Raw genomic sequence first — 12,011 nt, 5'->3', positions numbered from 1 at the left:
CTCCGCCAGTTGACAGCTGTGTGACTTTGGGCAAGTCACTTAACTTCTCTGTGCCTCAGTGACCTCATCTGTAAAATGGGCATTAAGACAGTGAGCCCCCCACGGGATAACCTGATCACCTTGTAACCTCCCCAGTGCTTAGAACAGTGCTTTGTATACAGTAAGCACTTAATAAATGCCATTATTATTGTTATTATAGCAGCAATACAAATAAATAGAATTATAGATATGTGCACATCAAATCAAGTAAACAGGCATTAATGTAAATAAAGTTATAGATATGTACATATATACACAAGTGCTGTGGGGTGGGGAGGGGAGCAGTAGAGCAAAGGGAGTGAGTCAGAGCGATGTGGAGAGGAGGGGGAGCTGAGGAAAAGGGGGACTTAATTTGGGAAGGCCTCCTGGAGGAGGTGAGCCTTTAGTAGGGCTTTGAAGGGGGGGAGTGTGATTGTTTGGCAGATTTGAGGAGGGAGGTCATTCCAGGCCAGAGGTAGGACATGGGCCAGGGGCTGACAGCAGGACAGGTGAAAGCAAGGCACAGTGAGGAGGTTAGCAGCAGAGGAACGGAGTGTGCGGGCTGGGCTGTAGGAGAGAAGGGAGGTGAGACAGGAGGGAGCAAGGTGATGGAGAGCCTTGAAGCTGAGAGTGAGGAGTTTTTGCTTGATAAGGAGGTTGATAGGCAGCCACTGGAGATTTTTGAGGAGGGAAGTGACATGCCCAGAACATTTCTGTAGAAAGATAATCCAGACAGCAGAGTGAATTATAGACTGAAGGGGGGAGAGGCAGGAGGGTAGGAGATCAGAAAGGATGCTGATGCAGTAGTTCAGTCGGAATAGGATGATTGATTGTACTAACGTTTTGGGATCTTGGCCCTATCAAATTTTCTCAAGTCATTGTGCCCCATTTAGCCTCCATACTCAACTACCTTCCCTTGATGACCAAATTGATACTCTCAACACCACCCTCTCTACTAAACTCAACATACTCACTCCGGTATCCCTATGTTGATTTTGTATCACTAACCCATAGCCCTAGATCACCTCTGGAGTCTGCGTCCTTCACTCCTGTGTAAGAGCCGTAGAATACTGCTGTCAGAATTCTAGATATCAGGCCGATTTTATCCACTTAAAGTTTATCATCGCATGCTTTAACTCTGCTCTCTCCTCTGCCTGGAAAAATTATTTCTCCATCCTTATTGACAGCCATGCCCATCACAATCACCAGTGGTTCCAGACATTTAACCCCCTTCTCAACCCCCCTGCCCCACCCATTTCCCCACCCATTTTCCCAGCGACCTGGCCACCTACTTTATTGAGAGAATTGACACTATCAGGTATGATCTCCCTAAAATCTCCCCTGACCCTCCAATCCCTCCCCGTACCTGCCACTTCTTCAGCTTTCCCATCTCTCCTAGCAGTATCTCAAGAGAAGATCTCCTGCCTTCTCACAAAGTCCACCCCCTCCACCTGCAATCCAACCCCATTCCTTCTTAACTCATCAAAACACTAGCCCCTTCTTTTCGTCCTTCCCTAACTGCCATCTTCAACTGTTCACTTTCCAATGGCTTCTTCCCCACTGCTTTCAAACATGCCCATGTCTCCCCTATCCTAAAAAAGCCCTTCCTTGATCTCACAGCTTCCTCCAGTTATCACCCCTTCTCCCTCCTACCATTCCTCTCCAGATTCCTTGAGTGAGTCATCTACATCTGCTATTCCTCTCCTCCAAATATCACCTTGACCCCTTCCCATCTGGCTTCCATCCCTTTCACTCCACAGAAACTGCCCTCTAAATTATCTCCTTCTTACCAATTCCAGTGGCCAATACCTCATCCTAATCCTCCTGAACCTCTCAACTGCCTTCTTCACTGTCGACCACTCTCTTCTCCTGGAAACATTATCCAAACTTGGTTTCACTGACACTGTCCTCTTTCCTGGTTTTCCTGTCTTTCTGGCCACTAATTCTCAGGTTCTCATTTCACGGGTTCCTCCTCTGCCTCCCTAACTGTGGGTGTTCCTCCAGTTTCAATTCTGGGTCCCATTCTATTTTCCATCTACACCCACTCCCTTGAAGAACTCATTCACTCCCATGGCTTTAACTACCACCTCTATGTGGATGATTCCCAAATCTACATCTCCATAATAATTATTATTATGGTATTTGTTAAGCATTTACTATGTGCCAGGCACTGTACTACACGCTGCAGTATATACAAGTAAATTGGGTTGGATACATCCCTGTCCCCCTTGGGAATCACAATCTCAATCCCCATTTTGCAGATGAGGTAAGTGAGGCACAGAGAAGTGAAGTGACGTGCCCAAGGTCACAGAGCAGATAAGTGGCAGAGTCCCTGCTCTCTCTCCCTCTCTGCAGTCTCGAATTTCCACCTGCCTTTACAGCATCTCTACTAGGATATCCTCCTGTCACCTCAAACTTAACATGTTCCCCCTTCCTCCCCAGACTGTAAGCATGATGTGGGCAGGGAATGTTTTTGTTCATTGTTGTATGTAGTACCCCAAGTGCTTAGTACAGTGTTCTGCACCCAGTAAGTGCTCAATAAATATGTTTGAATGAATGAATGTCTAAAACAGAACTTCTTATCTTCCCACCTATGCTGTCTTCCACCAACTTTTCCATCTCTGTAGACGGCACCACCATCCTTCCTATCTCACAACCCCGTAACCTCGTGGTTATCCTTGACTCCTCTCTCTCATCCAACCCACATGTTCACTAAATACAGTCAGTTCAGCCTTCACAACACAGCTAAAATCCACCCTTTCCTCCCCAACTAAACTGCTATCATGTTAATACAAGCACATACCTTATCCAGCCTTGATTACTATATCAGCGTCCTTGCTGACTTCCCTGACTCTTGTCTCTCCCCATTCCAGTACATACTTCACTCAGCTGCCCTGATCATTTTTCTAAAAAAATCTTCAGTGCAAGTTTCACCTTTCCTCAAGAACCTCCAGTGGTTTCCCACCCACCACTGTATCTAACAGAAACTCCTTACCATCCGCTTTAAAGCACTCAGTCACCTTGCTCCCTCTTACCTCACTTTGTTTCTCTCCTGCTACAACCAAGCTCACTCACTTTGCTCCTCTGATGCCAACCAAATCACTGTGTCTCAATCTCATCTGTCTTGCTGCCAATCTCTCCTGCATGTCCTGCCTCTGGCCTGGAATGTCCTCCCTTTTCATATGTGACACAATTACTCTCCCCACCTTCAAAACCTTATTGAAGGCACATCTCTTCCAAGAAGCCTTCCCTAAGGCTTCATTTCCTCTTCTTCTCATTCCCTTCTGTGTTGCTATGACTTGTTCCCTTTATTCACCAACCTACCTCCACCAGCCCCACGGCACTTCCATACATATCTGTAGCTTATTTATTTATATGTTTGTCTCCCCCTCTAGACTGTAAGCTCATTGTGGGCAGGGACTGTGTCTGTTTTATTGTTGTGTTGTACTCTCCCAAGTGCTTAGTACAGTGCTCTGCACACAGTAAGTGCCCAATAAATACTATACTAAATACAATAAATACTATTGACTGATTCGATTTACTCCTCCAAATCTTGTCTCTGGCAGGCCACTTCAATCAATCAAGGGTAATCATTGAGAGCTCCCAAGGCTTTCAGACACATAGTGAAGGGGGGTTTGGAGCATGCCCATGGAGAGTTCACGTGACTCCTCTGGCCTGAGCTTTTGGGGCTCTACAACCTCCCCCCCACCCCCCACCCCGCGGAGCACTCATTGATACTCCATCACCTCGCCCCCTCCTACCTCACCTCCCTTCTCTCCTTCTACAGCCCAGCCCGCACCCTCCACTCCTCTGCCGCTAATCTCCTCACCGTACCTCGTTCTCGCCTGTCCCGCCATCGACCCCCAGCCCACGTCATCCCCCAGGCCTAGAATGCCCTCCCTCTGCCCATCCGCCAAGCTAGCTCTCTTCCTCCCTTCAAGGCCCTCCTGAGAGCTCACCTCCTCCAGGAGGCCTTCCCAGACTGAGCCCCTTCCTTCCTCTCCCCCTCGTCCCCCCTCTCCATCCCCCCATCTTACCTCCTTCCCTTCCCCACAGCACCTGTATATATGTATATATGTTTGTACATATTTATTACTCTATTTATTTATTTATTTTACTTGTACATATCTATTCCATTTATTTTATTTTGTTAGTATGTTTGGTTTTGTTCTCTGTCTCCCCCTTTTAGACTATGAGCCCACTGTTGGGTAGGGACTGTCTCTATATGTTGCCAATTTGTACTTCCCAAGCGTTTAGTACAGTGCTCTGCACACAGTAAGCGCTCAATAAATACGATTGATGATGATGATGATGATACTGGACACAGAGGAACCACTGTGAAGTTTTGTCCAGATGGGCACGGCCATAGCTCCAATCATCTGTCTTGCCCAGCTCTCTCTGTTTTTGATATAAATTTGAAATCCACCAATAGGTAAAATATAAAAACATGAACAAACTCTAATGATGACCCATCTGTCATTGTGCACATTTGTGCATGCCATTATGCGGCATGCCAAGTGGTGGCACCCAAAAAATGCTATTACGATGCTTAGAAAAAATGTACTCTAGAATGAGCACATTATGAGCACTTGATAAGAAGGAGCCACTTTCTTCCTCCATCATGGAAAGTCCCAGATTTAAGCAAGAGTACACTAATGCTTGGATGAAAGTGGTGAACAGGCTTTACCTAATTATCTTAAGTGAGATTCCTCTAATTTTTCTGATACTGTATTTTAGTAAAGGTAAAAAAGACCCTACTGTGCCTGATATTCTAATCTGAGAAAGAACAACAACTTGAGGGTTATGATTCCTTTAATGAAGAGCAACAGCATCAGTTTACATAGATAACTGGATAGTCACAGTTTTGCAGAGCATTAGTAAAAGTATCTCAACAATTAATTATATTTTTATCTTTTAACTCTTCCTGGAAATTCTTCTATTGGTGAGAAGAGTTTTAATCCCTAGGAGATTTAGGCATACCAAAAGATTCAGAGGCTCCATGTAAATTTACCATTAAGTAATGGGTTTCTCTCTGACCCTAAAGGGTTTTGTCTCTAAATTAATGCAATTTATTGTTCTCCACCCACTACATAGGTAGTGGTCTGCTCTCTGTGAAATGGTGAAATTTAGCTTTGTTCTTTGTAATGGGTATAATTTTTATGTAAGATATCTAAGTCTTTTGGACACGTATCAAAAAGTAAAATGTGGGTGACCACCCACCCTCTTTGCATTTAAACAAAGCTCTAAGATGCTAACTTTTATCTTCCAAACTTTACTGTTGCAGAAATTTGCTATGTTAAGATGTATTCTCTCACCTGGCGATCACACTTTTCCTTTGATGTTACAATATGCTTTAGCTTTTTGTACAAATGTTTATATGTACAGAGCTTGAATAATAAAATTATTCATTTATTTTTAAATGACTTTAAGGAGGAGGATAGAGGTCTTAAGAAGCAGACAAAATTTACTAGCCAAATCGCCACCACTGAATAATCCTCACCACCCCTTTTGATTTGTAATGAAGAAATATGATTTTTTTTTTGTCCTTTTACATACTGTTGATGGTAAGCAGTGTTTGGGGCACACTCCTGGATAGGAAGAGGGGAAGGTTGCAATGTGGTAACGCCAAAGGGAAGTTCTGCAAGACATGCATGATCTATGGTAGGAAAAAGGAAAGGGTCCAGGCATGGTAATGTCAAGAGATAGGTTTGGGTGGGAAAGGGGAGTTGCTTCTTTAAAACAGTTGTGCTCCGGTTTTGGAAGAAGAGAAGGAAGGCAGGGGAGAGGCTTACCAAAATTTATTCAGTATGCAGCTTTGTAAGAGTGCAACAGGAGAATGGGATTCAGTCTCAGGTATCCTCTTACTTTTATCTTCCTCTTTCCCTCCTTTTATTCTTCTCCTCTTTTTGCTCCTGCTCCTTGTATTTGCTAGGCTTAATTCTCAGTATAGTCATCCCTCCTTACCTTTGGATTTGCAAAAAAATGCAAGAAAGTGGGGCAATTATGTGAATAAATATGGTAGTGAGCAGATACCTATAGTTTGAGGATGCATTTAGAATATATGTATTACTGGGGTCAGAAATTGGAATTCTTTTGTTACCAACATTGTTGAAGAATGTGTACATTCGTAGTATAGTACGTATATACTGATAAACATCTTGAGATTCTACCTGGATCTCCATCTGAGGAGATACTCTCCTTCTTTCCTGAAATGTCAATAAATCACTCATATTCACTGAGTGCTTACCCTGTGCACAGCATTGTACTAAGCGCTTGGGAGAGTATAGTAAAAACAGAGTTGATAGACATGTTCCCTGCCCACAAGAAGCTTACAATATAGAGGACTGTATAAATAACTGTCTTTGTAAAGGTGAAAATATGATGACATGCTAATGCAATTCTTACTACCATTAAAAAGTACATTTTTAGAAGGTCGTTATGCCATTATGTTATTATAACTTTTAGACTGTGAGCCCACTGTTGGGTAGGGACTGTCTCTATGTGTTACCAATTTGTACTTCCCAAGCACTTAGTACAGTGCTCTGCACATAGTAAGCGCTCAATAAATACGATTGATGATGATGATGATGATGATGATAAAGGTTCTTAATCTGACTCATCACTCACTTTTCAGTACCCATAATAGTGTTTTCCTAACAAATTCCGTTGAAGTCAAAATAATTAATAGACATCTATAAATAATGCCCAAGTAATGTGAACTATTCATTATGCTTGAATTATAAGGTATTAGGTCTCTACTGCCATAGAAAGGGCCACCCTTTTCATGTTTTCTCCTTCATCTGTACTCATTTCAAGGAGAAAAACTTTCCATAAGAGTACAATTATTTAAAAAAACAAAGACTCCTAATAATTATCGGACTATGTAGTGTGAATTCCAATAAAGTGCTGACTGTAAAATGTTAGGATTCATTATGCTTTCTTTGCTGCACCTATTAAAAGGAAATGAGATGGAATTCATTAAAAAAGCACATGGTCAATTGGAACAGAGGCTGAGTTAGTAAATTAGCTATATCTATGTAGAGTCTTATTAAGATATTTAAGTAAGACTGAGCCTTATACCCTAATAGACCCAGTCAGAATGCACTTTTAAAATAAAAACAGGCAATATCTGCAGTTTACTACAACTTTGCCAAATTTGTTTCTATATATATGTTTATATGCATATGTATGTATGCATATAGCTATATATGTATATACGTACACATATATACTATATATAATGAACAAATAGCTATTTGGAAGTTATAGTTTGTTACCAACTCTAATGTACTTTCCCTACATGTTAAGTATCTTAAATTCTCAAAATGTATAGCTTAAAAAGTTATTATTTTCCATTTGTTCTTAATTTTTCCTAACAGATGGAATGTTTAAGTCAGCTTCCCAGTGAATTCTGACAGCAGTATTCATAGAATGTCTTTCTCCAAGGATTCAGAGAAAGACAGATAGAAGTACCTCTGTAATTCTCTTAATTCTATATAGGAGTCTCTTCACTCGGGGTGCTGCTCTCTTGTCTTTTATTCTTCATCTCCTCGTGGGAAAATGTCAAATCATTTGGGCGCTTCAACATAGCCTTCAAGGAATTTCTAAAGGACTTGCAAAGGAAAAAATATATGAATGGGTCTAAACAAGCATTTAAGGACGTGAGCCATAAAGTGCTCTCTTTAATATAAAATAAGGTGTTCTCAGCAGAGCAATCAAAAACATCATCTCTGGTTTGGCTGAGGGTGTAGGGGATTCGGGCGAAATGGAATGGCACAAAGCAAGTGAAGAACACAGCAATCACAATGAACACTTTCATGTTGACGGTTTTCCTGGGCACTTTCCCCACCCCCCTGGTCCTGACGTAGGACCTGTACAACTCTTTTGTGATGAGAATGTAACAGACAATTATGATAACCAGATTGATCCAGAAGATGACCTGGCAGACATAATTGACGATCTCATGCCACACTAACCCAAACTCCGACTTGAGGAAGGAACATTTCTTCACATTTGCCCGGAGTGGCTTGTTGTTGGTCAGAATCATGTTCGGCAGGGAAAGAAGAAACATGAATACCCAGATGACGGCAGAGAGAATCTTGGTCCCCAGCAGGTTGTTGAGGCCCGCCGCTTTGAATGGTCTGGTGGTTTTCTGGTAACGATCAATGGTGATCAAGCCAAGGAATGAAATGCTGATGTACATCGTGAAGTAAAATATCACGGAGGTTACCTGGCAGACAAACGTTCTCAGGGGCCCTGGGCCCAGTTTGGCGTCGCTCAGGATTTTGAAGGGGAAGGTCAGGATCATGAAGAGGTCTGAAATGACTGTGTTCTTGAGAAAAATGATGAAGTTAGACTTACTGGGGATTTGAAAGAAAATCCGCATGGCGAGGCTGTTCATGATGATGCCTACGAAAAACAGAACGGTGTAGAGCACAGGGAAGAGAACTTGGGTGATTTTGTAATTTCTGCTGCAGATACTGCTGCCATTTCCTGGGGCGTGGGTGAAGTTATGGCTCATCCTCATTTCTCCCATGCGACCTTTGGAAGAAAAGGAAGATCGATTATCTTAACTCTCATTATTTCCTGCTGGGCCAAGGGTCATGGCGTGACTTTTGACTCTGGCGTTGCTTTTAGAGTTAACCTGCAATTTGAAGCCACTCGCTGCAGAATCAGAACTGGGGGGTAAAAGAGGCCTCTAAAAGAAGCAGTTGCTTCCTTTCAAATTTAAATGAGGTTCTGGGTAATTCACACATATATAACACTTGGGGTAATATCAAAACAGGAAGTGATAGGAGTGAACAAACATCCCAGGGGTCTTCCCACAGCAGTAAATTTGGTTTCCTTTCTTGGGCAAGAACATATCCTATTCCATCCAGGCTTTCCTGACTTGTGATGAAGAAAGGGAAATTCATATTTGCTTTTTCTCACACCCTCCGTGCACACAGCTCTCTCTCCCTCCTCCTCCTCCTCCTCCCCCCCATTGCTCCCCTTACTTATGTTTCTCCCGTTTTTCTGTCATGACATTATCCTCACTGGGTGCCCATTATGGTACTGTGATGAGCACCAAAACAGGGTTTAGGTCACTAATATTGGGGTCATCCTCCTGGAAAAGTCAGAATAGACTGACTTAGAGAAGCAGAGCCTCGTTGTGGTGATACATGAAAGCATGATTCTACTTTTGAGAAGTATGGAATGAGAGAACTTTGGTGTGAAAGTAAAATGAACAGGTTGCTAAATAACTTATCCAGAGCACTGTATCAAAATGAGCCATGTTTCAAAGTTGGAATACTCTTCTTTTCCTTTTAATCATCCTACGTGGCATTCTCTGGAAATGCAACCTCTGAGTCACATTTCTTTGCCCCAACACTTCTTAGTCATAATAATAGTTGTATGTAAGAGCCTTCTATATTGATCAATCAATAAACGGTATTTATTGAGTGCTTATGGTGTGCAGAGCACTGTACTAAGTGCTTGAGAGAATACAATATAACAAAATTGGCAGCTGTGTTCCCTGCCCATTCATTCAATTGTATTTATTGAGTGCTTATGGTGTGCAGAGCACTGTACTAAGCGCTTGGGAAGTACATGTCAACCAAATAGAGATGTACCCTACCCCAAAACAGGCTCACAGTCGGAATGGGGAGACAGACAATAAAACAAAACATGTCCTCACCTCACTTCTCTCCTTCTCCAGCCCAGCCCACACCCTCCGCTCCTCTGCCGCTAACCTCCTCACTGTGCCTCGTTCGCCTGTCCCGCCGTCAGCCCCTGGCCCATGTCCTTCCCCTGGCCTGGAATGCCCTCCCTCCACATATCTGCCAAACTAGCTCTCTTCCTCCCTTCAAAGCCCTACTGAAAGCTCACATCCTCCAGGAGGCCTTCCCAGAGTGAGCCCCCTTTTTCCTCTCTTCCTCCCCGTGCCCCCTCAGCCCTACCTCCTTCCCCTCCCCGCAGCACTTGTATATATTTGTACATATTTATTACTATATATATTTTGCTTGTACATATTTACTATTCTATTTATTTGGTTAATTATCTGCATAGAGCTATAATTGTATTTGTTCTAACGATTTTGACACGTCACATTGAGCTGGGCTAAGCCCTGGGGTAAGGTACAAGATAGGTAAGACACAGTCTCTCAAAGTGTAAGGGGAGGGGAGAAAAGATATCTAATCCCCATTTAACAAATGAGGAAATTGAGGCACAGCGTGCTGAAGTGATTTACATAATGTCACATAGCTCTCTATTCTAATTACAAACTGTCAGTGTTTATTTTACAATTTCAGAAATAGAGCCACAAAAGCCATGTATTAGTGAAGTACTGAGAAATATTAGATTTTCAGTAATGTGCCTCGATTAATAAACCCAAAGAAATTAATGTGATATGTTTATATTGTGCTGAGTGCTAGGACCTGGGGAAAAAGCACTTTCCCTTCAATGTTGGCAGGTGATCAAAAGAGAAAATTTATAATGCATTGTGTCTGGGAATGAAAATAATTCAGGAATTGAGCATGTTCTTCAGTAGGTACATGACAACTCAACCTAGAACTTAAAAACTATTCTTTTGTATTCTGACTGCTAATTAGTAAGTCTCAAGTTTAGCTCCAGGATCCCAATTTCCTGAATTCTGTATTTTTTTTTCTTTTATTCATTCAGGTTAGGGGGTTAAATTTGAAAGAAGAGACTGAACAAAGATTCTTTAAACATCTTAGAGAATTCCCCTATTTTGGAGAGATATTAAATTAAATTAGCATGAAAAAACCACTCACATATTACCTCTGGCAAGGTTTTCATTTTCCAAATTATTCAAATAGGTTTAGGTATAGCACAAAGTAGGTGAATCATTTGTGTGTATAAGTGTGAGATAGAAAGAGCAAGAAAACATCCAACCAAAATGTTATAGATAAAGCTGAGTTTATCAAATGTTGCTTTGCATTTTGGATTCTTCCTCTTTTGGAAGTGCCTTCTTAGTAACCATTTGGAAAACTTATCTTACTAACAGCATGGTTCATGTTTTCACACCAAATAAAACCAAGTTCCTTCAACACCTGACTAGCTGCTTACAATATTTCTCATTTCTCAGAATACTTGAGATGTGTACAAACTGACCATTTTTCTTGGTATTTTAATGCTTTAATCTCAGTGAATTCTCTTTATGTTAGGTGTTACAGAGCAGTGGATGGCATTTTATGGTCAAACCATGCTTGAAACCTCTATGTAAAGATGAAGAATTGGAGTGCTCCACACATCCTTAAGTGAGGAGATAAGAACCCCTTCTGACTCCCTCCTTCACACCAATTACCACAAGTGAATTTTCTCTTTCCATAACTAATATCTGCAAGCCTAAATGATCCTCTAGTCATTGTTCTAAAAGGTACAGAATACTTTGCAAAATGTTGATGATATGCTACATAGAGGAAATGAAAAATCACAATATACTTGCCGATGTAGTTACCTGAAAACTGTAGGAGAGTTCCGCAGGGCACCCGCTTTTAAGGTGACTAGAAATTAAAGCTGTTTGAAGATCATCATCTGGTATTTCTCCTTTCGTCTCCCTTTGGAGAATTGAAAACACTTTAAAGATACCAAAGCTTCATCGATTTAATCAACCCAATCTTGGTTATTCTGGATGGCTCAGTGTTATTCCTGTGAAGTCAGAGATTACCTCTAAATAACCGTTGCGCCCTGGCTTCACTGACACTTTGAATTTCCAGCAGGAGGCCTTAATGCTTCTGCTTTTATTTCCTCAGAAAACAGGGCAGGGGGTCACGATTCAAAAAAGCAATTTGAAATCTTCATTCTGTTTACAGAAACCCGCTGGACAAATGATACATCAGACACTCATCTCCTCTAGTACTTATTTTCTCTCTAAAAATAAAGAAACATTAAGAATGAAATAACTGACAGTTCCTTTCATCCTGAGGCCATCCTGTTGGTTAGTAAAAGAAGCTTTGCAGACTGTTTCTTTCAGCTTATTATTTACCTGGAAA

General features: G+C 41.7%; 2 protein-coding genes across 6 annotated transcripts in view; one reads left to right on the top strand and one right to left on the bottom strand.

The window, feature by feature from the left end:
- The window catches only part of MED12L (mediator complex subunit 12L), a 535,097-nt gene that overhangs the window by 357,809 nt on the left and 165,277 nt on the right, over window positions 1–12,011 (top strand). The window lies entirely within an intron of this gene.
- P2RY12 (purinergic receptor P2Y12) overlaps window positions 7,293–12,011 on the bottom strand; it is a 105,366-nt gene continuing 100,647 nt past the window's right edge. Inside the window, exons 2-4 of one of the 4 annotated variants that reach the window (XM_038755678.1) lie at window positions 11,687–11,889; window positions 11,477–11,576; window positions 7,293–8,559 (exon numbers count right to left, since the gene is read on the bottom strand). In XM_038755678.1, the coding sequence (XP_038611606.1) occupies window positions 7,511–8,554 (1,044 nt within the window). In that variant the 5' untranslated portion in view covers window positions 8,555–8,559; window positions 11,477–11,576; window positions 11,687–11,889 and the 3' untranslated portion in view covers window positions 7,293–7,510. Of the gene's footprint in view, window positions 8,560–11,476; window positions 11,890–12,011 lie in introns of all 4 variants that reach the window. The other 3 variants (XM_038753778.1, XM_038754493.1, XM_038755024.1) reach the window with 3 other exon arrangements.

The sequence above is a fragment of the Tachyglossus aculeatus genome, chromosome 1 (assembly GCF_015852505.1).
Source record: "Tachyglossus aculeatus isolate mTacAcu1 chromosome 1, mTacAcu1.pri, whole genome shotgun sequence".
NCBI classification, from domain to species: Eukaryota; Metazoa; Chordata; class Mammalia; order Monotremata; family Tachyglossidae; genus Tachyglossus; species Tachyglossus aculeatus.
Note: the sequence above shows the minus strand (reverse complement) of the source record. Positions and strands in the feature narration are given on the sequence as shown.